Source organism: Anthonomus grandis, chromosome 8, assembly GCF_022605725.1.
Source record: "Anthonomus grandis grandis chromosome 8, icAntGran1.3, whole genome shotgun sequence".
Lineage (NCBI taxonomy): Eukaryota > Metazoa > Arthropoda > Insecta > Coleoptera > Curculionidae > Anthonomus > Anthonomus grandis.
In genome coordinates, this window is record NC_065553.1 from 4914544 (window position 1) to 4941835 (window position 27292).

Genomic DNA, 27292 nt, shown 5'->3' on the forward strand with positions numbered 1-27292 from the left:
TTATAAACATGATAGAGCAACAATAAAAATAAACAAGTCTCAAATGCGCACATATAATAAATTAACAGAGTGATTCAGTAAAGATTGTCCCTCTTCAGTGTAAATTCGTACTGGGAGTAGCGAAGTGACCATGGCGTCACTCCGGATTTTTGTTTCCTTTATATTAATGTGTTGTGTTTTTGTTGTTGCCCAGAAGGAGACTCAAATTATTAGCGCTGTTCTGGGTTATTTAAATGGGAACCCCAATAAAATCCATGACTACAGCGGGGCTGCTTTGATTGGCATTCAAACTAGGGTAAGATTACCTTTAAGAAAGCTTTTGAGAAACCTGTTTATTGTCAGTTAAAAACAAAAAAAATACTTTGTACATTTAAGCAAATGCAGGAAAATTTCCGCTATTCTCTTTTTAAATATTCAAAGTGTCTCTAAAATTTTATAAGGCAATCCCTAATTGCTTCTTGTATTTAAAATTTAGTTGTAGTAAAGTCTATTATTATTAAATCAAATAATGATTGGTATCTGTATTTGATTTTGTGTTTAAAGAAATTCAAGAAATGTTTGGTATTATTAGAATCTGTTTTGTTCATATTTAGACCCCAATATCAATAGGTCATATTTTTTATAGCAACAATTGTATATTTCATTGATAAACTTTGGTGCCTTCTGATTTCCTTGCAAAATCAATGTATAAACATTTTATTTAGCTGTCTATAATGCATATATGCCATGCAAACTACTTAATATAATTTAATTTTTTCTTAAATTAAATAACACCATATAAAGGTAGTTGATACTATTCGCTCAATTATAGATAAAGGGGAAAAATCATATGTATATATTATATCTGACTTAGGCCAAGACATTTGAAAGTTATGGTATATGAGGGATCCCACTCAAGCTACTTGAGGGGTACATGACACAAAGAATACAGTGTATATTAATAGGACCAACAAAGTACAGAAGTTCCTGCAGAGATAAGTTTTCCCAATAAACTGTCTTGGGGCCCATTCTATTTAATATTATATATAAATGGACTATTCCATATTGACTCTGCTGGATAAATTCTTTATCTTGCAGATGATTCAGTATTAATTTATAAGGGGCATCATGGAAATCTCTAAAGGAAACAGTGGAAACTGATCTACGTGAAGTCTTTCAATGGTTTAATAATGAAATGCTAACCATAAAACCAAAAAAAGGCATTTTTTATGTCCTTTGTCAGCTATTCTGACTCACTGTCTAGTTTCCAAGGAATAAAAATTAAAGCTAACAATCACATAGAGACGAATTAAATCAATTAATAGAATAAAGTATCTCAGAATCCTGCTAGATCCTAATGTTAAATGGACATGTGTGTCATGTATCAAATAAGTTAAGATCTTTTATTGAAAAGTTTAAAGAACTAAAAAAAATATTTTGTAAAAAATTAAATAAAAATATAATAAGAAATATATAAAAAACAGGAAATATATTCTAAAATCTTGTAACTAACAGTGTAAAAGTATAAAAGTAATGAAATCCGCATATTAAAATTAGCCAGTGTTAATACTTTTATCACATTTGTTAGTTTAGGTTTTTTAAAAGATTTTCTATTAAAATTAATAAATGTTTAAATTATTATTCCTGATAAGATTTTCCTTCCCTGACATTGACCTTATTATAAACAGAAACTCCTAAGTCGTTTTTTATATATGGAGCCTATTAAAGCATGTCAACCTCATAATATCCATACATCCTTAAAAATTTGTGTAGGCCCCAGATATATGTTAATAAAGTCTAATTTACACATGTCTAGGCTGACATATTTTAAATTGAAGGAAACTATATGAAATCATATTCCTTGCTAAATCATGTGAATGAACTGGTGCCATGTTAAAATGTTGATTTAAAAATTTATGGTGGCTTCTTAAATTATGTGTGGGTATGATAAGGTCATTATGTTATTGAAGAAAAAAATATATAAAGGGCCTAGGGAAGGCGGTTATATTTTATAGATATAATGAATCTACTCTTCATAGCTATAAATTATTTATAACATACTACACAGAAGAGCTGCTACTCCTCAAATACACAAAAATTGATATCCTTCTATGCAACCAACTTCCTAATTCACAGAACTTTCATTTCCTGCACTGTCAAGTGGGTCAATAATCAATACCATAATACATTTTTCTAAACTTTATACAAAAATATTTAGTTGTAAGAGTGGGGTTGATATTAGCGTCAGAATATGTGAGTAAGTAAATCTTACATAAAAGATAGGGCAATTCTATTTCTTAAAGTCTAGTATTAGATTCAGCTTTAAATTCTAGTCATAACTCTTGTAACATTCTTAGTTCACTGTACATACTTGTGTGCTGAATATAAAATGTGTCTCTAAAACATAGGAGAATTAAAATATTGCTATGTATTTTATATAATTAAAATAAGGGGATATAAATTGTCCTAAATATCTTTCAATTACCTAAGAAATTTAGCGACCAAACCACTGAGCAATACTCCAACATGGATCTGACCAGGCCACAATAAAAAATTCTTGTGGAATCAATGGAAAAATATTTATAATTTTTAATGATAAAGCCAAGAAGTTTAGATGCCTTTGTAGAAATAGTGTTAATGTGCTCAAAAAGGTTAAGTCTCTCTTCCAAAATAACCCCCCAGTCATAAATAGAAGTTATATACTCTAGAGGTTGGCCGTTTAATGTTAAAGCTCATCTCAATTCTACAAACTCTACGAAAGAAACTTATAAAAAAATAAAAATTCTGATTTAAGTAAAGTTTTTTTGTTTATTTTTTTTACATTAACTATGTAGACGATCCAAGTTAGTCTACATCAAAGCTTGGTTCTTTAAGCTATCAATAATTCTTTAAAATTTGTAATAAACAGCCAACATTAAGCATTTGCTATTCCTAAAACAGGCAGCTATATTATTGACAAAAATGCTAAAAAGTAAGGGAGATATATGGCTACCTTAGCCGACGGTGATAGTATTAGATAAATGGCAACCAATTTTGACCTTTGACTTCAATCAGATAGATAGCTCGTTATTCATTCAATAAACTTAGCACAAAAACCAATCAGTTTCTCCAGAAGAATTTGATAATTTGATGATTGAATCTTGGAGAAATAAGTATATAAGGCCTCGATCTTTTTACGGTTCTCCAATTGATTAATTATATCAGACTCATAGCAAACTATGTTTGTTGTTGTTGATCTTTTACTCCGAAAACCATGTTGTGTTATGTATGTGTGTATGTGTGATTCTGATAATAAGCCCCCACATAACCAAGAGGGTTGTTTGACCATAAGACAATAAAAAAGTTTGGGTATTGCAGATCGAATGCAAATGCTATGATAGTTTTATGTTTTCTCTATGGCCATTTTTGAATACAGGCACAATGTAGTTTTCTTTCTAAGCAGCTGGGAACTTGGAAGTTTTTAAGGAGACATTAAACACAATAAAGGCATAGCAATAGTACAGACGCACTTTTTTAGAAGAAAGTTAGGAATATTATCTGGCCCAGCAACGAGCTTATTGGGCAGAATATTTATGCCTTCAAGAACATTAGTAATAGACATTACAGATAGATTTGAAATAGGTTATAATTAAATTTAATCATAGGAATTATCTATTAGTGACATTTATTATCTGCTGTTGGTAATAATAAATAAACATACACCATTTTTCTTAATTTTATCTTAGGGTGACATATCAGAAGCCTCCCTTGAGGTTCATGCTGTTTGCAACAACAAGTTACCAGAAATCCCTTGCAATGATCAAACTATGGTATGTCATGCCTATATGGGTATGGATCCCAACCAACTGGGACAGTACCAAGTACTCGGCGACATCACTTGTAGTCCAAAAGTTGAAATCGTTGTGGATGAAGTCGAAGAACCAAAAGTTTCTGGACCTTCGATGGTTTTTGCCAGCAACGGAAAAGTACTACTGGGGTATAAAATTAGGTTTAATGTAAATCGGGTTTTTTATAGATCGATTTAAGTAATGAGGCTGTGGCTCCAGAACAAGGCAATCCAGATTTCGTGGCTGTCAGAAAACAAAATGTCCCTTGTTTAGGTTGCCCTTTTGATTTGGACACTGACGCAGAAGGAGTCGATGAGCTCGTCGAAACTGCTGTAAAGCATATCGAGAGTGAACGTTCTAACAGGCATAAGATTCTTAATATTAAAAGACTCCAGGAACAGGTAATTAGCATCCTTTGATTGATTACAAGATATTAAAAAATTAAATTTTCTTAAACTTGATGACTGATTTGTGTGTAACCTAATACTCTATTACTCTACTTCTTTGTAATTTTAATGCTTTATAAAATAAAAATCTTATTTTCTTCGAAATGACGATTATTTTTTTGGCGTATTTAAAAAAAAGAAGTTGATAGCCGTTGCCAAGATACCAAAGGTCATTAAAAAAAAATTAAAGGTGAGGTTTTGTGGAGCACAAAAAATTATAAAACTTTGTAATTAAAAGTAAGTTTCTAAAATCAATAGTTTTGGAAATACTAATTAAATTAAAATTTGAAGTAAATCACCCTGTAATTCAAAAAATACTAAACATTTTGCAACGCTGTAAAAGGATTTAGAATAAGCATCAAAATTGGCAACTTTAATTTAACCACCCTCGTATACGACTTCTATAGTTTCGCAAATAGTAATAGTCACACATAGCAAATAGGACACCATGTATATTGCAAACTTCAAAATGACTCAATTTACTTTTTGATTAATTTTAGTAAGTTGTTGAACTTAAAATAATTTTCTTTAGATAGTCGCCGGTATCAAATATATACTCTTAGCAGACTTTGCGGAAACTACTTGCACTAAGGATGCGGATCTCTCTGCCCCCTGTATTCTAGATTTGAATAAGGAACCATTCATTTGCGAAGTTAGCTTTATTGAAAAACCCTGGATAAGCAAAAGCAAGCATATCATTAAAAATAACTGCACTCAGTCTCAGGAATTTGAGCCGGTAAACTCCAAATATGACAAAGACGAAATTAGTAATGATATCTTGCCACATGTCCTACCAGAACAAAAAACTGATAAGCCATATATTCCGAATTACGATTCTATGGCAGAAAATGGCCGTATTGACGAGCCATTGGATCCTGCAAGGTTGGCAGATTTGGAATCTCAAATTTTACTGGAAGACATTGTAGAAACTCCGTCAAGCCCATTCAAGGCTGAAACTCCTATGAATTCTGCACCACCAATAGATTACTTGCAAGTAGAGCCTCTTGAAGAACTACACCCGTCTTCATCATTTACCCTGGATGTGTCAATTCCTTTAGAAGAACATGACCATTTTATGGAGGACAGAGGACCCAGTATTAGAACTTACTTTAATGATTATGATAGCTATCCAGATCTCACTGAATGGTTCTCTAGATTTGATATTCAACGAAAAAGGAATGATTTGGTCAAGGACTTTGGCAGCTCAGAGGCAGAGGATGACAGGAGCAGAAGAGAGGCTGAGAAGAACTCTTCCTCTTCGTCATCATCATCGTCCTCGTCAGAAGAAAATAATGATCAGAGGAATACTCATGAAGATCTGGATCGGAAATCTAAAGAGAAAGAGGACGATAGTAGCAGTAGCAGCAGCAGTTCAGAAGAGAATCAACGACACAAAAGGTCTGTGGGACAGCTAGAAAAAATATCTCCCGACGAGAAGGCGATAGTCAGAGATTTGGCCGATTTTGCTGCCGCATCTTTAGATAACATCGACGAGGACCACCACAAGAGGGTGATTTTACAGATTTTGGGAGCCAAGAAACTGAAGCTGGACGGGATTTATTATCAAATTATTATGCGATTGGGGATTTCGCATTGTTACGAGTATGAGCATCATGAAAATTGTAGGGAAAAGCTTTTTACCAATTTGACAAAAATCTGTAAAGTACAGGTAAGTTTGATGTCATTATCGTGATTTTTTACTTTAAAAAAAAAACATTTAATCAGGTTCATGTGGAAGAAGATTATTCAAATCCAAAAGTAGTCAAGTCCCAGTGTCAAAATATTAAAAAAGACGAGAATGACAGGAACCGGACTAATTATAGCAGGTATAAGAGAGCTTTACCGGGAGGACATAACAAAGTCCCTACGACGAGTCCTGAAGTGAAAAAATTTGTTAAGGCAACTTTGCAGCACCTGGATTCGGTGTCCGATGGGGAAAATAAACATAAGTGCGTTGACGTAAGTAAATAGACTTATATTTTATTAAATATTTGAAAATACATCGGGAAAGTTCCGTAGACGTATTGTTTTTACGGTAAGATGTCAAAGTTGTTCATGAAGTTACTTATTTGATATTTAAACAATCTTTTAATATTTTTAAAAATATTGGTAAAATATTAACAGATCGAAATTGGGCATGCTCGGTAGGACTTTACGCTGTAGGAATTTACGCTGTAACCCTGTATGAAGGGACGTTAAAGCTGTTTTGCTTAAAGAAATATTTAACTGTCTTTCCGATAATTAATATTTTTTCAATTTTTATTATAAAAGCCCAATATAGTTGATATGGTAAGAGCAAAACGTAATGACCATTGGCATTTACCTATAAATTTCAGTATAACGTCGATGCATTTAAGCATTATTTACGACGAAAACAGATAATAGAATGATCGCTATTTCGCCATTTGCTTTTATAAATTCCAAAATATAAAAAGATTTACAGAAATTATAGGAAGCAAGTTTTTAAGTTTCCTAATTTCTTTAATACTTTTATTTTGATTCATCAACTTAAGAAATTCTCCAAACCCATTTACTGAAATTCCTGGATAAAATGTTATTTGTGTTAACCGATTTACGGCCAAGGATTGAAATAAAACTTAAAATTTTTAAATTATATATTTTAATTATGAAAACACATTACAGACATATGTGAAATCAAAAAATAAATAAATCTGCTACTTTCTGAAATAAGTGGTGTTGCGTAAACGTATCAACGGCCTATAGTGTTAAGTGATATTGCCGAAAACAGTCAGCGTGTAAATAAATAGTGCAACGCTCACAAATATAAATTGTTTGACTTCTACATACACGACATCTTCTTCAGGAGTCAGTCCTACTGATTACATGTCCGGAGTGATCAACCCTCACTTCACTGGGTGGTTCTAATGGAAGTGGTCTAGCGACAAAGTTCTTTGTTTTTAATAAGCGTACGGCGATGAATGATTTAAAATTCATTTGTGACATTTCTTACCCATCACATCGATTCTATAATTTGCCACGCCATTATCATGCAAATCTACTCCATGTATTTATTATATCTTGAAATTACAGCTGGTTGTGGGATTGACACTTCTTTTTTCGATTTTCTATTATATCTTTTAGCAGAAGTAAGAGGTTCTACATGATAATGGGTACTAATTGCCGTGACAATAAAATTATCGTTCCATTTTACCAATAAAATTTGTGTGGATTCATTAAATTGGGAATCACATGGTGCCTCTTTCTTTTTATGAAATTACTTTATTATCAACCAAAGGACAATGACTAGTTCTGTTTTTGCAAATCGTTCCTGTGGCAAAATAGCCTTTGGTTTTCAAATGAGATAAGAGCTTTTAGGATGAAAAAAGTTATCAAAAAAGACGTTATGATTTTGCGGATTTTCCACAATTGACAAAAGTTCAAGAACTACAGTCGCACCAAGTCCAATATCACTGTTCTTCTCTGCTGCTCCCGCATAAGGAATGAACTTGTAGAGGTATCCACTCTAAGAACAAATGCACCAAAGTTTGAAACCAAAACGCACAGGCTTGCCTTTTATAAACATCTTACAAGAATGGCGTCCAAAATAAGGAACCATTTGCTCATCAATAGATAAGTTGAATGAAAAAATGCCAAACTGTAAGAATTTTTCATTCATTGTATCAAAAAAAGGGCGGAGTTTTATGTACTTGTCTCCTTTATCCAGATTATTATTATCACTTAAGTGTAGATTTCGCTTTATCGATCTGAATTTATTCCTATTCATGCAGTCTCTGACAATACGCACAGTTTTGTCCTCATCTAAAGACCAATACATATCTGTCTGGGGTAAGCTGTGATATCCAGACAAAATTAGGATCCCAAGAAAATTCAGCAGTTCTTCTCGTGATAGATAAAACTCGTGTCTGTTATTGTCCTGTGCGTATTTTTCTGAAAACTGGATAATCAAATTCATAAGATTCTCATCGACAAATTTGAAAAAAATGTCCAACGGTGACAAACCCTCCAATTCGCCCCTAAGTTCTTGAATGTGTTCTTCTTCTTTAAATAAAGGTAAATTCTTGTGTATGAATGATCCAGGTCTCCAAGTCGGGTTGTAACTTACCGCTTTTCTTTCTAGGATTTTTCGGCGTTTTGTTGCCAAATCTTCTTCGTCAGATTCATCGTAAATCTCGTCTCGAACGGTGTGGATCTCGAAAGTTCCCGCTATATCTCCATTCTGGCTATTTTCGATATTTTCCGGGTCCTCTGAAAATTCTTCCTCGTCTGTTAGTTGATTTACCTCGGGTGGAATGTAGACAGCGTCGACTTGTTCTAAAAATCACAAATTATTGTTGTGTGTATAATATTGTATGTATAATTAAAAAAAAAAGCGAAAAAAGGGTACAAGAAATACTTACCAACTTCATTTTCAAGCTCATTTACAACCTCCTCCAAGGCTAACTCTAACTCCTTTTGCGTAAGAAATTTTCTCATTTTTTTCAACAAAAAACTCTTATTACAAATAACACGCACTTGATTAGATGCAGACTCAGACTAAATATTCTATAAATAAAACATAGTAGTCGACTGCTCTAAAAAACTTGTCTAGACACACTTGTGACAGGCAATTTCAGTTATTCGGCCGGTGATGCGAGAACTAGCATAATTTATGACCTAATTAGGAAAACCCTGGTTCAACTAGGCCCCGGTTTTCGATTTTATGGTGTAGTTTGGAATGTAATTAGTGTTAAAAAAATATAAAACTTTGAGAATAAAAACATTAAATAGGACTATATGATTCTTAAAAATGTGCGGCCATATATAAGTAAAAATCCGCTTTTTTTAAAAATTCGTACAAGAAAGCAACTGAAAAAAATGGTTCAAATTTAATTCTGTCACTTTTGTTCAACCTTGCTTCAATGGTACCAGCCCATATTTCAGGGGAAAAGGTACTATTTTTTTGTAAATAAATCATTAGTGCAGTGTTGCGTATACGCATCACTGGCCATAAATGGGTTAAAAGATCAATGTTCTTCCTAAAAAAAAAGAATGAATTTCGCATGTCTTAATATATTTTTTAGGAAAATAAATATATTTCCGATTTATGACCATGCGTCAAAATTGTGTATTAATCTATAAATTTTTTCAAACTGTTTTTCTCCACAATTTATTACTAACTTTGTTTTTCATTACTGATTTTCTACATTTTTTTTTGTTCGCCTATTTTTTAGATTTTGGTTAAATAAAATACCACTTGATATAAATATGCTCATATTCTTGTTAATAGTTTCAATATGTTCACTGCATAAGATTTATTAGTTAAATTTTAATATTTATTAGTTAGGTAATGAAATTTATGGTAGCATGAAACTCTTTGATAAACAGTCAGTTAAATAACCGAAAAGTTGACATTTCGAAACCTGTACATTTTTTTGCATATTTAAAACTTTATAAACAGTTTGAAATTCTTAAAAATTGAAATATTGTCTATTGTGATGGAGTTATTCCAATAGAAAGGATTTCCAAAAAACTTAAGAGAATGTAGCCATTTAATTAACATGTTTTTACTATTCATCTTCTTTAAATAATCATTTTTCGACTATATAATTCCGTTTCATACACACATATGTACGACTCCTTTTATCATTTAAACTTATTAATTTGTGACTCATGAGGAGTCAAATTTATGTCGGCTTCATTCTCCTTAATGTTGGCAAACAACTTTTCTCCGTATTTTTTTAAATTCAAATTTAATCCAATTCAGATAAATGACTTATTATGAACATACAAAATTACTCATTTTGGGAGAATGGTACTAATAGTTTGATTTCGATATCTTTTAGTAATAATTATTACTAATGTTTTGAACTTTTGTCTAGTTTAATTTAATTTTTTTAAGGAATGCGATAACCAGTTGTTCATTTTTAAACACAATAACACTTTATCAATTAAGATTGCACAAGATTTATGTAGTCATCACTCGATCTGGGTCATAATTTTTTTAAAATTTTTTCTACGATTTTTAAATTGGGTGCCGTAAATCTATAGTTAAGTTAAAATGTAACTTTTACTTTCGAGGTATTCGTGTTCTTTTTCTGCGAGTTACTTTTTTCTACTAAAAATCAAACAAACCTCTATTCTTAATTGAAAATTAAATTCAAAGAGATATAATGGTTCAGCTTCAAGTCAAACGTTCCCCTTCAATTGTAATTATTAATAATTCCAATATTTATATCCCAACCGTTTACTGGCAAAAACAAAACCACGTAAGATACATGGCAACGTTGCCCTGAAGTCGTTTTGATAAGTTAACTGCCGGTATACTTATTTTTGTTTATATTATTTTGGATGTCTGTCGTATTTGACTGACATACTTCTTGGCGTAATTTTGAGGTGTCAGTCATTTATAACTTATGTAGATCATTTACGTCTTTTAAGAGTAACATTATATGGAATTGTAAATGTTTATTTAATTCGAATTTATAAGTCTGAAAAATCTAACGCCACTTAAAAAAAAGAGTTACTGCATTTCAACCATGCACTCTTGACGCATTGCAGGTTTCCCATCACATTCATCGCAATAGGTTCTTACTTTTTCTCTTGCATCAGCTCTTAAATTTTTTTTTTGTTAGATTTGGATAGCAAACTTTCCAATTTTTTAATACGATTTTTTTAATAAATTCGAGACTCTTACAGGAAGAAGCCTTTTTTAATTGATGTTATTTCCAAACAATAAAGCTCTGGCTACATTTTCTCGAAATACACTTCTGTTTGTCTTGGTGCCGGTGTGTTCTTTATGCAGGGTATCTGCGAAAAGTTAGGAAATCTCGAAACTGGAAATATTACAGATCATAATATGTGGATTGACCCAAACATACCTTCTTTCCCAGTCCAAAGGTTGATAGTTTGTGAGATACAGGGTGTCAAAGTTACAATGTTTTGAAGCATTTCAGATTTTGATATAAAACTCAGTCTAGGAAGGTTTAGTAGTTTAGTAGTAGTATGAGAAATAAGGCTCTGTTAATTTTTGTGGCCAAACATCTAGAGGGCGCCACTTACAGCACTACTTCGGTAAATAACTTCTCATAACTTTTTTGTGCTACCCTGTAGATAACAACTGATATAAATTGAGTACCACCTTGCCTGTTACACTCTCCAGCTCGACGAAGTTGCTGCACTCTCCAATGCGTTTGGAGGTTATTTTTCATTTCCTGATGAAAATCCTTTGTCGAGGATCAGCTTCAGTTTTCACTGGTGTATTGTCAACGCGTTGTTTACAATCAGCCCAGAAAAAAAAATCCATAGGATTTAAATCTCGTGTATCTGTGTATCTGTGTATATCTTAAATTATCCACTGGTCTGGATAAACTTTATTTAAATGCTCTCTAACAGTAGAATGGGCAACATTTTGGCCATTTAGCTAAGGTGGTAATTCAACCGGACCTATTAAATATTATCCAATTATTCCTGCCCATAAATTACTTTGAAATTGTACTTGGTGGCGAGTTTGTCTTATTGCATGAGGATTTTCGTCTGCATAAATGTGAAAAATACACTTCGAAATCCTGCTTCATCCGAAAATAGTATTAATGAAGAAGTTCATTGTCGTGGTTAAATTTCCTTAAGAGCCATGTACAAAATTCTACCTTTGCGAGGTAATCATTCGCGCTTAAACCATGTACTTTACACACACACACACACAATGTACTTACATGCACTAAGTCTTCGAACTAAGCAGGTGTCTATTAGGGTATCTGTCAGCATACTAGAATCTCCGTCCTTTTAAATTATTACATCTTGCCAATCTGTACATTAAATGCACATCAGAATATTCAACAAACGTATACTTCATGATGTTAATATTAATAGGTATGATATTATTATTCTAAATTATGACAAAAATTAGAAACCACACACTAAACAAACACTATTCAGATATTATCCAAAGTAAGTTGATTAGTAAGTTAAAAAAAATGTTTTATCATCATGGTAAACATAGTGCATTAATAATTTTAATTACTCTATAACTATTAACTTTTGACACTTCCAACAAGCTCATGTTTTTTGTTGCGGAAATGCGAAAAAATATTTTTCGGCCAGTTGTTGTATACAGGGTAGAACAAAAAAGTTATGAGATAAGATGTTTATTGGTGTTAACAGAACAGAGTTTACACAAGTCAATATTAGAGCTTCAAACGATCAATATTACCGATTAATTCTTAAAATCCATAAAGCTGTGATTTAGATAATTCACTAATACTAAAAAAACTTTTAAATAAAAGATACTGCTTTAACTTTCTTCTAAACTCGTTAAGAGGCAACAAGAGTTTTAATGTGAAGTGGCAATTTATTGCAGTGGCCCATAAAAAGAAGGACCAGTTTTAATGCGATGTATTCTATGAAATGCAGTATGTATATGATTGTTATTTCTCGTGAAAAGCGTGTGTAGGTCTTCGAAAGTTTCATAACTATTAATGTTCGTTTTAACATGCAAGAGACAATGAAATATACCAGACGAACACGAAGACGAAGACACCAGAAGCCACCTTCGGACATAAGTAATCAACATATGCATTCCAGATAAGTTTTGGCCCAGAAAAGTAATTGGTTCATTTGCAAAATCCTGCAAATTTAAATTACGAGTAGCCACAAATTGGTTTTTGATTTTTATTGGGATTCATGCTTAATTTATTAGCATGAAACCAATCACACTCAACTGCGTTTCCTCAAGGCCCATTTGTACATTGGCAAGTGTACCAGCCTTCTTCGCCAATGTAGTATTATCCGCGAATAGAATAAAATCAGTATATGGATCACTACTCTCAAGATCATTGATATAGATCAGAAAGAGCAATGGCACCGATTCTTGAGGGACCTCATAATACAAGTGATTGTAGACCATTACAACTGACTACTTGAAAATTATCGTACTTTAGTTTCATAGCAGAGATCTTAAGGAAACACAGTCGAAAGTTTTGGCTAAATCATAAAAAGTGACCCACCATTTTTCATGCCATCATTTATAAGATCTATCAATTGATTAATTGCCAGTGTAGTAGATTTTGCATTTTTAACCCCAAACCGCTTAATACTAAAAAGATTATTAAATTCAAAGCAATCTGTTATTCTAGGTTTTAAAGCTTTTTTAAATAATTTTGAAAAAATGGGTTTCGGTCGATAATTAATTAGCTTATTGCAAGGACTTTTCTTGTATACAGACAAAAAATTTCCTAAATTTTTAGAGTTGTACTTTGAAAAATTTTGAGCTCTCTGGGATAAATTGAAATGTTAAGTTCCTTAATCCTTCTATATCGAGTTTTATGCCAAAATCTGAAATGCTTCTCAAGAAATAAAGAAAAATTGAACTGTAACTTTGATACCCTGTATGTCATAAGAAATTTATTGCAAATATAAAATATTTAGGCTGGCCAATGGCCCAGCAAACTTTAAATTAGAAAAAAAAACTCTGGTATTTTAATAGTAAGGAAAATTAAATTTATTGTGTAGATCCTCTCGGCCACCTATCAAATAGTAGCTGGAACACGCTATATCATCACAGCGAAAATTGGAGTGAGCGAATGCAAAAAGGACGACTCTAAACCTCCGGAAACTTGCGAGCTCTTAGAAGAACCCTTTAACTGCACTATAGATGTTTGGTCACGTCCTTGGCTCAACTCCACGTTATATACCACAACATGTGGAGATAAAGAATTTAAATTCGGCCATGGGCCAACGACAAGTCAAAGACGAAAAAGATCTTTAAAAGTTTCAGGAGTCCTAGTTCAAGATCTGTCCCAGAGAGCAGTCGATTATATCAACTCTCGCACCAAAATGAGTAAAGAGTACAAACTGATCAAAATTACGGAAGCGGGCGATTTTAATAATACCGTATTAATAATAATGACATTGGCTCCTTGTGATAAAATCACGTTTATGTCGATGACCATACCAGTTTGTTTGGAAGAGCCACATTATATAGATTGCGTTATAAGAGCCAATGACGTTTTTAACCCTTCCAAGGATCTGTCAATGTCGATCAACTGTAGTAACGACGATGAGGTATATGAGTATCAACCAGAGAGGCCTTATTCGCATAAGGCGTTTGATGAGGAGGAAGTTTTTGGGAAGTTCTGCGAGAAATTCGGAAAGGTGTATGCGAATAAGATGGAGTGGAAGTTTAGGTTTAAGGTTAGTAGAAAATAATTCGGGTGAACTATTTTTTATACAAATGAAAGTTTGCTTAACTGAAATCCCCATTTATATTGAAACTGTTTCCAATCTAGGTATTTCAAAATAATTTGAACAAAATAGCGTTACTGAACAAATATGAACAAGGTACAGGCCGGTACAGCATCACCCAGTTCGCTGATTTAACCGAGACTGAATTCTCAAAAATGCACGGATTGAGACAAGGGCTAAGGCGACCGGAAGTTAAGTTTGAACAAGCTAAGATTCCTCAAATTGAGCTACCGACGGAGATGGATTGGAGAACTAAAGGTAGGATAGTAACACAATATGTTTAATTAACATCATTTTATAATCATTTATTAGAAATATCTGAGTATTCCAGGAATATTTTGTTCTCGAAACTCTCACTGAATTCACTTTTTTATTCAATGCTAAAATTCCTGTTCATAAAAAAAATAATCATTTTACCCACTTTGACAAAATTATCGCTAACTAAGAAAATTCACCGAATATTTCTAATTAATCTATTCTACCTATATTTAAAAGTGGTTAGTTTACAAAACGGTTTTCTGCTATTTTATTACTAAAAAAAAATGTATAAATCATATTGGCCTTTTGTAGAACACAAAACTGTCGGCACTGCTTTAAAAAAAGTGTTTTTTCTGTGTTTTTTTAAATCCTAGAAGCTTACGGTACTCGGGAGTGAATAAGGGTGCTGGGTGGGGTAAATTAACCATAAAATAGAGTAACAGCAATCTGTACAACATACCTTAATACAAAAAGTAGCTACAGGGTATTTTTGAGGAAAATAAAGGTCAAAAACTAAATTTTCTGCTTCTATTTTTTCTTTCAAAACATACAATGCAAAAACTCATCAACAAATGAAACTTGTTTTCTTGTTTACTGCTTATTCACTGACCTAGGCCGCGATGTTGCCATATTGACATACAAATAAGCAAAATACTGAAAATTATTTTTATATGGGAAAAAGGGTTGAAGCTATCCAGGTTATATTTGTTTAAATTTTGAATAACTATTTTATTGAAATATACTTGCGAGAGCGTTTAGTTTAATCCCAAAGGACTTTTGCCATAATCGGATTATTGGAGGCATTGAGCAATATATTATCATAAAATATTTTCCAAATTTTCGTTTCTTTTTTTATATATTTTTTTTTACTAAATAATGACAAAGACTTGGGGTCTTGTCAACTTTAAGCAGAAAGACTGAATTTGCGGATTATTCACATACGACGCTAAAAAATAATATTTAATTCCTTTAAAATATCCTAAAATAGGTCATAAATGTCATAAAACTTTTGACATATGAACTCGCAGTTGCCAAATTTTCTAGAATAAGTATAATTATTACGCTAAAGCTCAACGTAATAACAAACACGTCTGTCTCAGAAATGTATCCTATATAGGGCTTAGGATAGGGGCTTAGTCCCATGTGCTCGACGTCCTAACTCAAAACAGCTTATCACAACCCAATCATTTAGCTACGTAAACGTAATTATACCTTTATAATAAGAAGAAAAGAAATACATAAAAACAGTTAATAGAATGAATGTTTTACAAAATTTTCCCGATTTTATTGAACCTTTTTTTAAATTTTTCTAGAGTATTTATGAAAGTAAGACCTAATATTTTAGGAAAAATCCAGAAAATATGTCGTAATTTAGTGAATTCATGCCCAAAAATGTGATGTTAAGCCACCCATTAGTGCGATTTAGTTGAAATGTCGCAAGTTTGGTTGTTTTTTGTATTTTATTTTTATTTTTTATTTATTTATTCATGCCAAAAAGTATAAAGCTTTTACACAAGTCAGTCAAAAATATAACTCCAAATAAAAGTATTAAACTGTAAAATTCGTTTTAACTAAGAACAAAAATAAAACACATATAAGCCTAAAAAGTAATGCTTAAAAACACTTAACACTAAAAGTCAAGAGACCCAGCCTATGCAATAGCACTGAAATTTGAGTTCAGGAATTCCTCAAATGAATAAAAAGCATTGGTAACTAAAAAATGTTTTACCTTTGTCTTATAAGCATTAAGAGGCAAATCCTTAACGGAGACCGGCAGGACATTAAAGAACTTAATTCCATAATAAGACACGCCATTACGGGTACGCTCGAGTCTCCTAAATGGTGCCACCAAGGAGCCGCTATTTCTGGTGTCATGACTGTGAGTGCTAGCATGAGTCGCAAACCTGGGTAGGTTTTCCCTAATGAATACAAGGCACAGAAGTATGAAGGCGCTTGGTAAGGTGAGAACTCTCAGAAGCCTGAAGTGGACCTTACAACAATCCCTGTATCCAATCTGCGCAATCACTCGCAGACATCGACGTTGCAATGCAAAAATCCTGGGCATATGCGCTGAATGACCCCAGTTTAGTAAGTTATACTTCATTAGAGAGTGAAAATATCCAAAGTAAGCTGTCCTGAGAGTACCTGCGGAGACAGACCCAGACAAATTGCGAATCAGGAAAGTACACCTTGATAATTTGGTTGACAATTCATCTATGTGACCTTGCCACGTCAAACCACTATCCAATCTAACACCCAGAAAATCCACAGACACACCTAAAGATTGTTGCTGGGAATCAACGTCCCGAAGGGAAAAAATTATATTTTGAGTTTTGAACTCATTTAAGCACAATCTATTGGAAACGGCCCAGTCTCTAAACTGAGAACAAGATTCTTGAGCCTTGAGCGAAATGTTTGCGCAACTCCTATTAGTACACAGGGATGTAGTATCATCAGCATACAAATAGAAAGTGCAATCAGGGTGACAAGTTGGTAGGTCATTAACAAATATAAGAAACAGGATAGGCCCGAGAACGGATCCCTGAGGCACTCCATGCTCAATCGACAAACTCTGGGACCTACACCTCCCAAAACAAACAAACTGACTTCGGTCACTCAAGTAGGACTGTAGCAGTGACAGACTTCTCGAACAAAATTTGTAGTGGTTGAGCTTTTGAAGAAGAATACTATGTATTAAAAAACAACCAAAAAAAGGCTTTCATTTACAAAATAAAAGAGGCAAATTCGTATTGCCGCGCCAGCACATCTATAAACGTTATAATCAATAAGTGCCTAAACAAGAAATATCTCGTTTATTGGTAAAAAAGCTGAAAACCGTTTTGTAAATAATTATCTTAAAAGTTAATATTATATTAAGTTTTTATAATGTCTAAAGTAAAAAAAATATTTTGAATTTATTATAATTTTTCACGAAAAATTAAAATTTGTTTTTTTTTCACATATATACAATAATTGGATAGCAATTTTTTTAACTGGGTCTTTTTAAGCCTTCTAATTGTGCCGTGAAAGTACTTTTGAGTCTAGCGAATATTAAAAAATTAGTAAACAAATGTCCCTACCAAAACCGCCCTTACTGCGGCAATCATTAATCCTTAATCATGTTTCTATCGTCAAATCCATTCTCAAAAACTCCGCTCTATTATTACTAGTTACATTTTCAAGAAAAACTATATTCAGTAAATATAGTTGTAATGTTATATATATTTTTTAGGAGCAGTCACCGAAGTAAAAGACCAAGGACTCTGCGGCAGCTGTTGGGCTTTCAGTACAACCGGTAATATTGAAGGCCAGTACGCGATCAAACACGGCTCACTTTTGGAATTTTCCGAACAAGAACTGGTAGATTGCGATAAGGTCGATCAGGGATGCAATGGAGGACTTATGGACAATGCTTACCGGTAAAATCTTTCTAACCTTTCATTTAAAGCGCGCTTTAATATTTGTTAAAAATATATCGTCGTGGTGACAGCAATAGGTCGGTCGTATGTCAAAAAAAAAATTGAATTTAGACCTATTACATCTTTTGAACCATAACGATTAGAGTAAAACTTGAAAATAGTCGCATGTTGATTGTCCAGTAACAAGCTGCCGAGATCAATTTCAATTTAATAAATGTAACATGTGTTTTGGTTATGGCAGTAAAGCGTATTGAGATATATTATAGAATTTTTTGGACATTTTATATCAAATAGATATAATAGGATAAGTAGTTTTCTATTAATCTATGACACTCTTAGACAATATTCATTGGTTTACGAGACTATGCAGATTTAGCCGAGATATTTTGTCTTACAATTATAAGCTAACTTTTTTGCTTGTTGCTTCAGTTCTCTTAAAATCTAAAAGAATTTACTTTGACTTAGTTTAGTTGCCTTGTTATTAAAAATGACATACATACGCCTATAAAAATGAACAAAATTACTTGAGAATATATGTAGACATTATAACGATTTTTCTTCTTTTTAACTTCCCACTTTTCTACTGATACATATCAGTGTTGCACATGTCAGTTTTAAACCATTTTACAGAAAATAAGAAATACTGAAAGTTTTAAAGAAGGAAATAAAAATTTTTTCTAAACAATTAGTATTAAAGACTTGTCGGATTTCGTTTTTTAATACAAAAATATTTAAACCTTAAAGAAAAATTAGGAAAAAAATATGGGTATTTGAAAATGCGCGGCATGTGCTTTTTCTGAAATGAACATAAAAACTCAGCACTTAAGGATATATTTTTATTGAATGATACGTCAAAAAACTATTACAAAATGAAAAACAAAACCCAGCTAACAATAACACGTGAAAATGTCGTTATAATAAGGTCACCAAATGACGAGAAATGACGAGTTACATCACGAAAGTATGACGTGAAAATGACCTCCTAATGTCTCAGACAAAATACGTCATATTGAACACGTCACTTTAACGTATTTTTATATAACGGAAAATGACGTCATTACTACGTAACATTTTGGGAACATGAACAAAAATTAAAAGAGTACATTTACAATAAACGTATATATTTAGAAATATTTAACAAATATATTAAGCAAAAAATTTTAACAAAACTTCGATTAAAACAAAAAATAACATAAAACTTTAAAAAATGTAAACAAAATATTAAAACAAAGCTTTTTTTCTAAACTCAAAAAAATGTACTTTCACATTTGCGTCTAAAGCAACTCCGCAAACATACCTGAACTTAAGTACTGTACAACTCGAAAATAATGACGTTCAAATTAGATTTAAAATTCTTAAAACAAGCGTGAAATTCTATCATACAATAATTATTAATATTATAGGTATTTGTTGTGTTGAAAAACACCATATATGTATATACACTGAAAACTTAACAATGAATTTTGTTTTTTGTTTACCCCATTATACTATGTATAATAGGAATAGCAACACAACCTTTTTGCCTAAATGGTAAAACAAAGCATTTGCCAAAAATGTCATTAATTGACCAGATTTTAAAGTCTGACAAATTGTTTACAACAAAAATAGTTAAGTGGCTAGAGGGATAGGGGTATGAATATAAATCAGAATAGCTAATAAATTCTTTTCCAACAACATAAATGTTATTGTCATCTGCTTTTAAAATGTTATGTATTTCAACAATCTTATTTCCATTTTTGGTCAAGCAATAGCAATCTGCCTTTGAATGATGCAGTACTGAAAAAGTTGTATCATGAAATATAATTTTGGAAAACTGTTGATGATATTTAATACCACTATTGAAATTAGGTAATGGACCTCTTGTATGTTCCTGAACAAGCTTGAGATGATCATACTGGGAATTTCCTTTGGAAATGATTAAATCTCTTTCAACCAACCGGCGATGAATCTGTTGTATAGGATTTATTGGAGATTTTATTAGGGACTTCAATTGTCCTAAATAATTCTCAAAAGGAAATGCTGAAAAGTTGTCAAGAACACCAAATGATTCTACATCATCACAAATATGTGATAATAAATGAACATTATATATCATGAATTCCAAGCCATATAATGTTTTTAAGTGATTAATGAAAATATTTATTACATTTCTTACAAATGAAACTCCAAATTTTTTAATATGCTTTTTTGATAATAGAATATAAATTGAAAAATGAAAAGCAAGAAAATTTTCATAAATGGCTATATCTAAAATATCTGTCAAAACTAAAGGGCCTAAATAAAGTAAAAATTGCCTAAATTCAGTAGCTTTCCAATATGACAATTCATCAAGAGTGCGAGGTTTCCGGTTAAATTCCATTGGTATATACTTTTTTAAATCAAGCAGCCGCTGGGATATTACCTTAACTTCATGGCTCGATAATCTTACTTTTAAAGAACCCCCAATCCAAGTATGAAGTAGTTTCTTAACAATTCCTAAGCAAACATTGTGCATATAGTCGGTTGGAAAACATTTAATCAAATTAATTGGTAGCTGTGTTAAAGGGGTTTCAGCAATGTGGTGGTCTTCATCAAGCTGCATACGAAATGACTCATCGCTTCGTTTCTGAGATTCTATGCTATCAAAAACAACTTTATTCATGTAATAATCTCCATGGACTGTACATTTATCACAAGAAGAATAACCTGTATGAGATTTTGTACACTTCAGATAGGCTCGAGCAGGGGCGTCACAGATAAAACTGTGTAATGACACATTAATGTGATCATTTCCAATAACTAGTCCATTTTGCAGCAAAGAATTTAATTCATCTATAAATGATTTTACAAATAAATTTAAAGGTTTTGGCTTACTTTTTCCACAAAAAACTGCGACGGTAAAAACAATACTATTAGGTATATTTTTTATTAAACCTAATATTGGCCAAAGTTGAAGTTTTGAACTTCTAAATAGTGGGATACCATCAACATTAAAACATATTTGAAGTTGCCTATCAATAGGGGAATGCAAAACAATTTTTTTGAGAGCATTTTCAATACCAAAATAACAAAGGTCACCTGTTTCCAATTTGTTCATATCGGTAAAATTAGGAGTCGCCAATAAAGTACGGCTACTTAAAGGGAGTTCAGGATGGTAGGGTGAAAGTATATGAAGAAGATCTGTCAAAGCAGAATGAGATATTTTATGTTTTAAAGTTGCCCATTGAACTAACTGCTCACGAAGAACACTTTTTTCCTCAGGTGAAGAATTTTTACTAGAAATTGAGAGTGAAGAATTTAAGAGAGATGTATCACTACAACTACTGGTAGAGACTTTAGATAAAGTGTGCTCATTCTTTTTGTCTGCAATTAATGTGACATTTTTAATGACAATCTGTTTATCAGAAATATGTCTCACAATAGCATTTTGAGATGAATTATTATTAGCAACATCCCCATTTATTGTATTAGCAAAATCTTGTGAAGCTTTTAAAGCTCGCCTAGACTTTTGTCTTGGCCCAACAAATTCTTTTTGTTTTCGTTTTAACATTTTTAACATGAATAAGTTTACTTACAAAATAAATTGCACTATATGACACATAAAAAAACATCATCAATATGACTTCCTTTTTTTATCAATTCTTTGCTTGGCATGCTTCAGCCAAGTTTTGACTGCATTTTCAATTTCTGCTTTAGTTGTTAATGGGGATGTAACTTGTATAGCTCCTGCAAATTATATGAAAATAATAAACTAAAATAATATGTAACATTACCTTTCTTACTTATCACAAGAGAATTAAGTTTTGTTGTTCCGAATGCTTGTTTACTCCGTTGCCCAGCAAAGTTATAAGCAGTTGCTAAGATATCTGATAGAAGAAGTCTTAGAATTTTATTTACACAGGATACCATGCCATTACCTCCAAGTGTTGAAAGATATAAGGCCTACAAAATATTGTATCTTTTTAACTAAAAACTTTTTATAAAATAAGTTTATTACCAAATTATTAAATGCTTCCTCTTCACCTAGATAGTGTTCTAATATTTGTAAATTTTCTTGAGAATTTAAGGGAAGTTCAACTGGTAGATTATTGGGCAAACTAGGAACACTTGAGGGATGCCTTGATTGTTTGAGCAATCCTTTAACTTCCTTTAGTTCTTCTCCCAACTTTTTAACTTGCCTATAAATTTTCTCTAAAGCTAGAATAACAAGAGAATTAACTTAAGAAATTAACTTAAAAAAAAATACAATTACCATTTGAAGATACACTAATGGTTGTATTGCTTTCACAGAAACTTTCAGTGTTAGCATTTGATGTGTTATCTTCCCTTATAATTATTGATGTTGATGGTGATGACTTTAAAATATCTGAATTTGGTAAAATAATCCTATTTGGCAGGGTAAGTAGTGTATTCTCAAGTGTAGTAGTTGAAATTTCCCCCGATTTCAAATTTTTTCTACTAGAGAGTCTAGTTGGAGTACTTGTCATCTCCTGATAAACATCTGAGCTACCTAAATATTAATAAACACTACATAAAAATTTGTTGTACTTCATCTAATAAAAAAAATCTAATGATTATTTCCCATTAATTCTAGAATACTGTATCATTTAAAAAAAAAATGGATTTCTTTTTCAAAGGCTAAATAACTCTCTCTAGGCTTGAAAATATTCTTTGTAAAAGGCCTGATATACTTCTAAATTAATTGTTATACTATGGTTAAGACTTTACCACAACCGGAGTCTGCTCTTAGGTTAGGAAAGCAAGGGGGTCTTTTTAGTTTTTTGCTAGGCTCCTCATCCTCACTGGTAGAATCTGACAAGCATCTCTTAGCTTTTAACCTTCTTTTTACACGTAATGTTTCAAAGTCCGACTCTGAAGATTGTATATCTGAAGTTTCCTCCCACTTCTTTAATTTCTTTCTGGCCTTTTCCAGGTTGTCTAAATTAAATATACTTTATCACTAACAAAACATATGACAATAATTAAAAAACTAAACGTATTATCATGGTACAAACACTTTTTTTTTGTTGGTTTTGTTATGTTGGCTTGGGAACAGGCAGAAAACTGTATTGAACACATATATACTAATTTACTCATGCATACATAACAAATTAGTAGGTTGACAAGTACACACCACAGTAAAAAAGCAATCTTTTGATAGGATACAACTTCCAAGGTTCATCAGGTTCTTCGGCAATAGTTAGAGATTTATTAAAAGGCCCTGAAGTTTTATAAGGGGGCCAAAAAGTATGCCTTTTTGTAGGAGTGAGCCATTTTGAGTGGACCAGAGCTATTTCACTATTTTCGAGAAATTCTACACCTGCGTAAGCCTCCATATTCACTACAAATAGAAATAGAATATTTTAACAGAAACCACTTTTTGCTTTTATGATATTGTTTGGTTGTGGTTTTCTTGCCAATAACAAACCCTTATTATAAGCCCCCTTAGAATATCGGGTTCTATTTATTATAGAAAAGAAAAAAATTGACATTATCTAAATTGAAACTTATAAGAATATTCAAATTTTCTTGAATACCCCACCTTTTGATTTCAAGTAATTTACTGGTCAAATTTAATCAATATCAGTTATTGTTATATACTTGGTTAACACTGAAATTTAAGTTATATTATACCATAATAATATTATACTACCTGATCCTATAAGAGATCATATACTAGGCGTTAAAGCAAGGAGAAAATAAACTAATGCAAAACCATAAAATATTAAAGGTTATTACAGAAATTAAAACTTACCTTCCTAAGTTACACTTATTATATCAGAACGACGCAAACAACTCAAAATTCCAACCTCAAACCAACAAAACGCCCGGAAAGAAAAGAACAAAAAAATCCTTTATAATGATGAAGAGTGAAGACGCTGTCGATGACAAGGGACAAGACATGTATTGCCAACACCACGAAAAAAAAAACTTTAAAAAATAAAAAAACGAACTCATGATGGTATTGATTTGGCCGAATTGCACTAATTAGTAATTTGGTTAGATGTTTTTTTTTTTTTTTTTTTTTTTTTTTTTTTGGGTCGGTGGAGAAATTCTTTATGAACACTGGTTACGCGGCGCCGCCCCCAGTAGTGTGGGACTCAGTGTCGAGTCTGTCTCTTCCTATACCCACTAAAACTCCACCGCTGGGTGGTGCCTTGTGGCTCCCTACACTGCGGTCTGCTAAGAAGCAGTCCTATTGTGTCCCATATGTTTAGTCCCATAGGTTCAATTCTGTAGCTTCAAGGAAGTCCAGGATTGTGCCCAGTGGTAGATTTCTTATACCCTCTGGTGCGGGTTTCTCTTCCCCCAGGAATGTTGCCCTGGTTTGATTAAATGCTTCACAGAAGCACAGTATGTGAAGAGTTGTTTCGTCCTCCTCATTGCATCCCCTACATAGCGAGGTAACTGATTTCCCTAGCGTATGCAGGTGTTTCCTGCTGGGTGCATGGCCTGTAAGTAGCCCTGCGACCTTTCGCAGTTGTTGTCTGGAGAGGCCCAGTATGTTCTCACCCTTCTTGAAGGGTGGGCTGCCTATAAGTTGTTTGGATTGTTCCATCTTTGGCAGCTGCTCCCAGTAGAATTTGTTCTGGTTTGTTAGCCAGTTGCCTTGGTTAGATGTTACTTCTAAACCTAAATTATGTTCTTAAATAATTCATCTTTCCTATCGCCATATAATTGCAATAAATATATTTTAATTGATTATAAAAAAAGTTACAAATGTGTACGCATGTACTAAAGTCATGGCGTGTTTAGTTTCTCGCCTAGACCTTCGATTGGTCCAGTGGCTTAGCTTGCAGGATTACGGTCTAGGGGTCTTGGGTTCAAACCCCCACAAAATAACACTTTCTGTTGTAATTTTTTAAGAAGGGAATAAAAATAGTTGAGCCAAATAAATAAACAATTGCTTGTCTTAGTAAATTTTGCTACAAAATTTTCGCCGCAAAAAGAGCTTTCAATGTTTTTTTTAACATAATATGCGTAATAGTTTATTTGTACCTAATGTAAAATAATTAATTTCATAAAGTTTTATGACAGTTAAAAATGACAAAAAACGACGTCAAAATATCGTAATTTAAAGTACGTCACTCTGACGTTATTTATTTGACGTCATTATCTCGTGTCTTTTTAGTGATTTTTTGACCACTGACGAGTACTCACGGGTTATCACGATTTAATGACGTTAATCTGACGAGCTCTTGCTAGCTGGGAACTAATTAATGGTATAGATTTTCAGTTCTTGGCTAATTTATTATCTTTGTATGTATCTTTGTGGTGTTCTTCTGGATTGTATGAAAAAAGTTGTTTTATGCATTCAAGTTATTTTAAATTTATCGGAACCTCTCCTTATTAATAAGCTGGTTATTGCACAGGGGTAGGAAGTTTTATTAAGTTGAAACTGGCAAGTCTAAATTTATGGCTTGTAATCCTTAACTATCCCTCGGCACAACTCGAAACCAAATAAACAGATGATTTAAATCAACAAATGTATCTACTGAACAACGAGAACTTCAGCTTGACGATAACATATTCAAAGAAAATATCAATAAATATTGGGAAAAATACATTATTTGCTGTAATTTTAGCAATATATTTTTGTATCCCATTCAATTTCAAAGAAAGTTCTGCAAACATTAGCTTTTTATTTAATTTTGCTTTAAATCACAAAGTTCAGCAGCTTGGACATATCATAGAACAAGTGAAAAGTCAAGATAAAAAATAATTGTTGACTGAAAGCCTTAATTTTCTCTAGAAAAACCTGCCTGTAAACCGAAAATCTGCATTTTTCAGGGTGATTGAGGAGTTGGGAGGATTGGAGTCCGAATCCGCGTACCCATATGAGGGAAAAGATGATACTTGCCACTTTTCAAAGTCGAAAGTGAAGGCGCAGTTGACTGGCGCATTAAATATTAGCCATGACGAAACTGACATGGCTAAATGGTTGACGCAGAACGGTCCCATTTCCATTGCGATTAACGCTAACGCGATGCAGTTTTATGTCGGTGGAGTGTCGCATCCGTTCAAGTTCCTTTGTAATCCGAATAATTTGGACCATGGGGTGTTGATTGTCGGATATGGTGTACATAGTAAGTATTTAGGGTTTTTAATTTATCGAGCAGGATCAGAACTTAGAAGCAACCTTTAATTTTAATATATTTTTGTAAGGAAAATATGTGAAATAATCAAAGGCAGAATTTGAAGCAGATATTTCGCCAGGTTCCACAGAGATTTTTAGAATTCTCAAAATTCGAATAATTATTCCATCTACGTTCGCATAGCTTATTTTTCGAATTATTAATTACTTAGTTTAGTGACTTTTTAGTTAATCATGCTGTTTTGTATCAGTACATGAATTACATTAATATAGCTTATGTTTATTAAAATTAAATACAAACGATACTCACAGGCCTGGCTTTCACATTAGAGTTAAAGTAATGTCTGATATACATCTAACGTATCATCGTTCATCAATCAACCTGTATATGAATATTCTAATTAGGGCATTTCTTTCAGAATACTCCCTTTTCAACAAAACTTTGCCTTACTGGACGGTGAAAAATTCATGGGGACCCGGATGGGGAGAACAAGGCTACTACAGGGTATACCGGGGCGACGGTACCTGCGGTTTGAACCAGACACCCTCTAGCGCCATCGTGGCCTAATATTGTTTGTTTTTCGAAATATTAAGGCGCATGATTAAAATAATCATTTTTTAAAAATAATTGTTGTTATTAGTATCAAAGATTACATTTCATAAAATCAGTGTACCTATTATTTCACATATTATTAAGGCATCTGTAATTTTAATTTTGCGTCTTTTAATAATAAGAGTGAGTGATAAACCGGGCTGTATATCAATAATTGTTATTTTATGTCTCTATAATATACCTTTTTAATAAGTAAGAATTATGAAAGAGAATAATTAGTATAATAAAATATTTTTTTTAATGAATAATTTCATTATGATTTTATAATCTCTTTATTTTAGATCTGTATATTTTTTAGTATTTGATTATAAGAAATATCTTTTTATTTCTCTCTTTTTACATTTCTTCAGCAATAATAAAGAAATTTGGCGAAAAAAGTTTTTTTTTTGATAAACACAATAATATCGTCTCTAAGATATTTGGTAGTTGACTGCCAGGGAGACTCAAAACTTAATTTTGGTATAACTGGTAACCAA

At 32.4% G+C, this 27292-nt stretch overlaps 3 protein-coding genes and 1 long non-coding RNA gene across 8 annotated transcripts in view; 1 reads left to right on the forward strand and 3 right to left on the reverse strand.

Annotated features, from left to right (window-relative positions):
- Window positions 1–16780, reverse strand: part of LOC126739872 (uncharacterized) — a 67592-nt gene extending 50812 nt beyond the window's left edge. The window contains exon 1 of the long non-coding RNA XR_007661716.1: window positions 16440–16780. This is a non-coding gene — a long non-coding RNA (uncharacterized LOC126739872). The remainder of the gene's footprint in view (window positions 1–16439) is intronic.
- LOC126739864 (uncharacterized) lies at window positions 1–26871 on the forward strand. The gene is made up of 10 exons (XM_050445680.1): window positions 1–295; window positions 3705–3944; window positions 3995–4207; window positions 4785–5921; window positions 5978–6211; window positions 13721–14401; window positions 14497–14710; window positions 17943–18129; window positions 25900–26195; window positions 26623–26871. Exons 1-10 carry the CDS (start codon window positions 131–133, stop codon window positions 26769–26771), a joined length of 3516 nt encoding a protein of 1171 aa, XP_050301637.1. The 5' UTR covers window positions 1–130; the 3' UTR covers window positions 26772–26871.
- Window positions 6862–8836, reverse strand: LOC126739869 (piggyBac transposable element-derived protein 3-like). The gene is made up of 2 exons (XM_050445691.1): window positions 8632–8836; window positions 6862–8545 (listed from the first exon to the last, which is right to left on the reverse strand). The coding sequence occupies exons 1-2, from the start codon at window positions 8705–8707 to the stop codon at window positions 7737–7739; spliced, it is 885 nt and encodes a 294-aa protein (XP_050301648.1). The 5' UTR covers window positions 8708–8836; the 3' UTR covers window positions 6862–7736.
- LOC126739865 (uncharacterized) lies at window positions 19392–24101 on the reverse strand. Of its 5 annotated transcripts, none has more exons than XM_050445681.1 (7): window positions 23864–24100; window positions 23243–23449; window positions 22837–23046; window positions 22361–22618; window positions 22106–22305; window positions 21891–22050; window positions 19392–21834 (listed from the first exon to the last, which is right to left on the reverse strand). In XM_050445681.1, the coding sequence occupies exon 7, from the start codon at window positions 21665–21667 to the stop codon at window positions 19604–19606; it is 2064 nt and encodes a 687-aa protein (XP_050301638.1). In that variant the 5' UTR covers window positions 21668–21834; window positions 21891–22050; window positions 22106–22305; window positions 22361–22618; window positions 22837–23046; window positions 23243–23449; window positions 23864–24100; the 3' UTR covers window positions 19392–19603. The 5 variants fall into 4 exon arrangements, with proteins under 5 accessions (XP_050301638.1, XP_050301641.1, XP_050301640.1 ...); XM_050445684.1 differs by having other exon boundaries at window positions 23864–24099; XM_050445682.1 differs by lacking the exon at window positions 23864–24100 and having other exon boundaries at window positions 23243–23706.
- Window positions 26872–27292: the final 421 nt, after the last annotated feature.

What these genes read in the sequence shown, in the direction of transcription:
- LOC126739864 (XM_050445680.1), top strand. Translation starts at nt 131, where the DNA reads ATGGCGTCACTCCGGATTTTTGTTTCCTTTATATTAATGTGTTGTGTT. An exon ending in TTAAAAGACTCCAGGAACAG is followed by an intron (nt 4,208 to 4,784) that starts GTAATTAGCATC and finishes AATTTTCTTTAG; the next exon opens with ATAGTCGCCGGTATCAAATA. An exon ending in ATAAACATAAGTGCGTTGAC is followed by an intron (nt 6,212 to 13,720) that starts GTAAGTAAATAG and finishes TTTATTGTGTAG; the next exon opens with ATCCTCTCGGCCACCTATCA.
- LOC126739869 (XM_050445691.1), bottom strand. Translation starts at nt 8,707, where the DNA reads ATGAGAAAATTTCTTACGCAAAAGGAGTTAGAGTTAGCCTTGGAGGAG. An exon ending in TGAGCTTGAAAATGAAGTTG is followed by an intron (nt 8,546 to 8,631) that starts GTAAGTATTTCT and finishes TGTGATTTTTAG; the next exon opens with AACAAGTCGACGCTGTCTAC.
- LOC126739865 (XM_050445683.1), bottom strand. Translation starts at nt 21,667, where the DNA reads ATGTTAAAAATGTTAAAACGAAAACAAAAAGAATTTGTTGGGCCAAGA.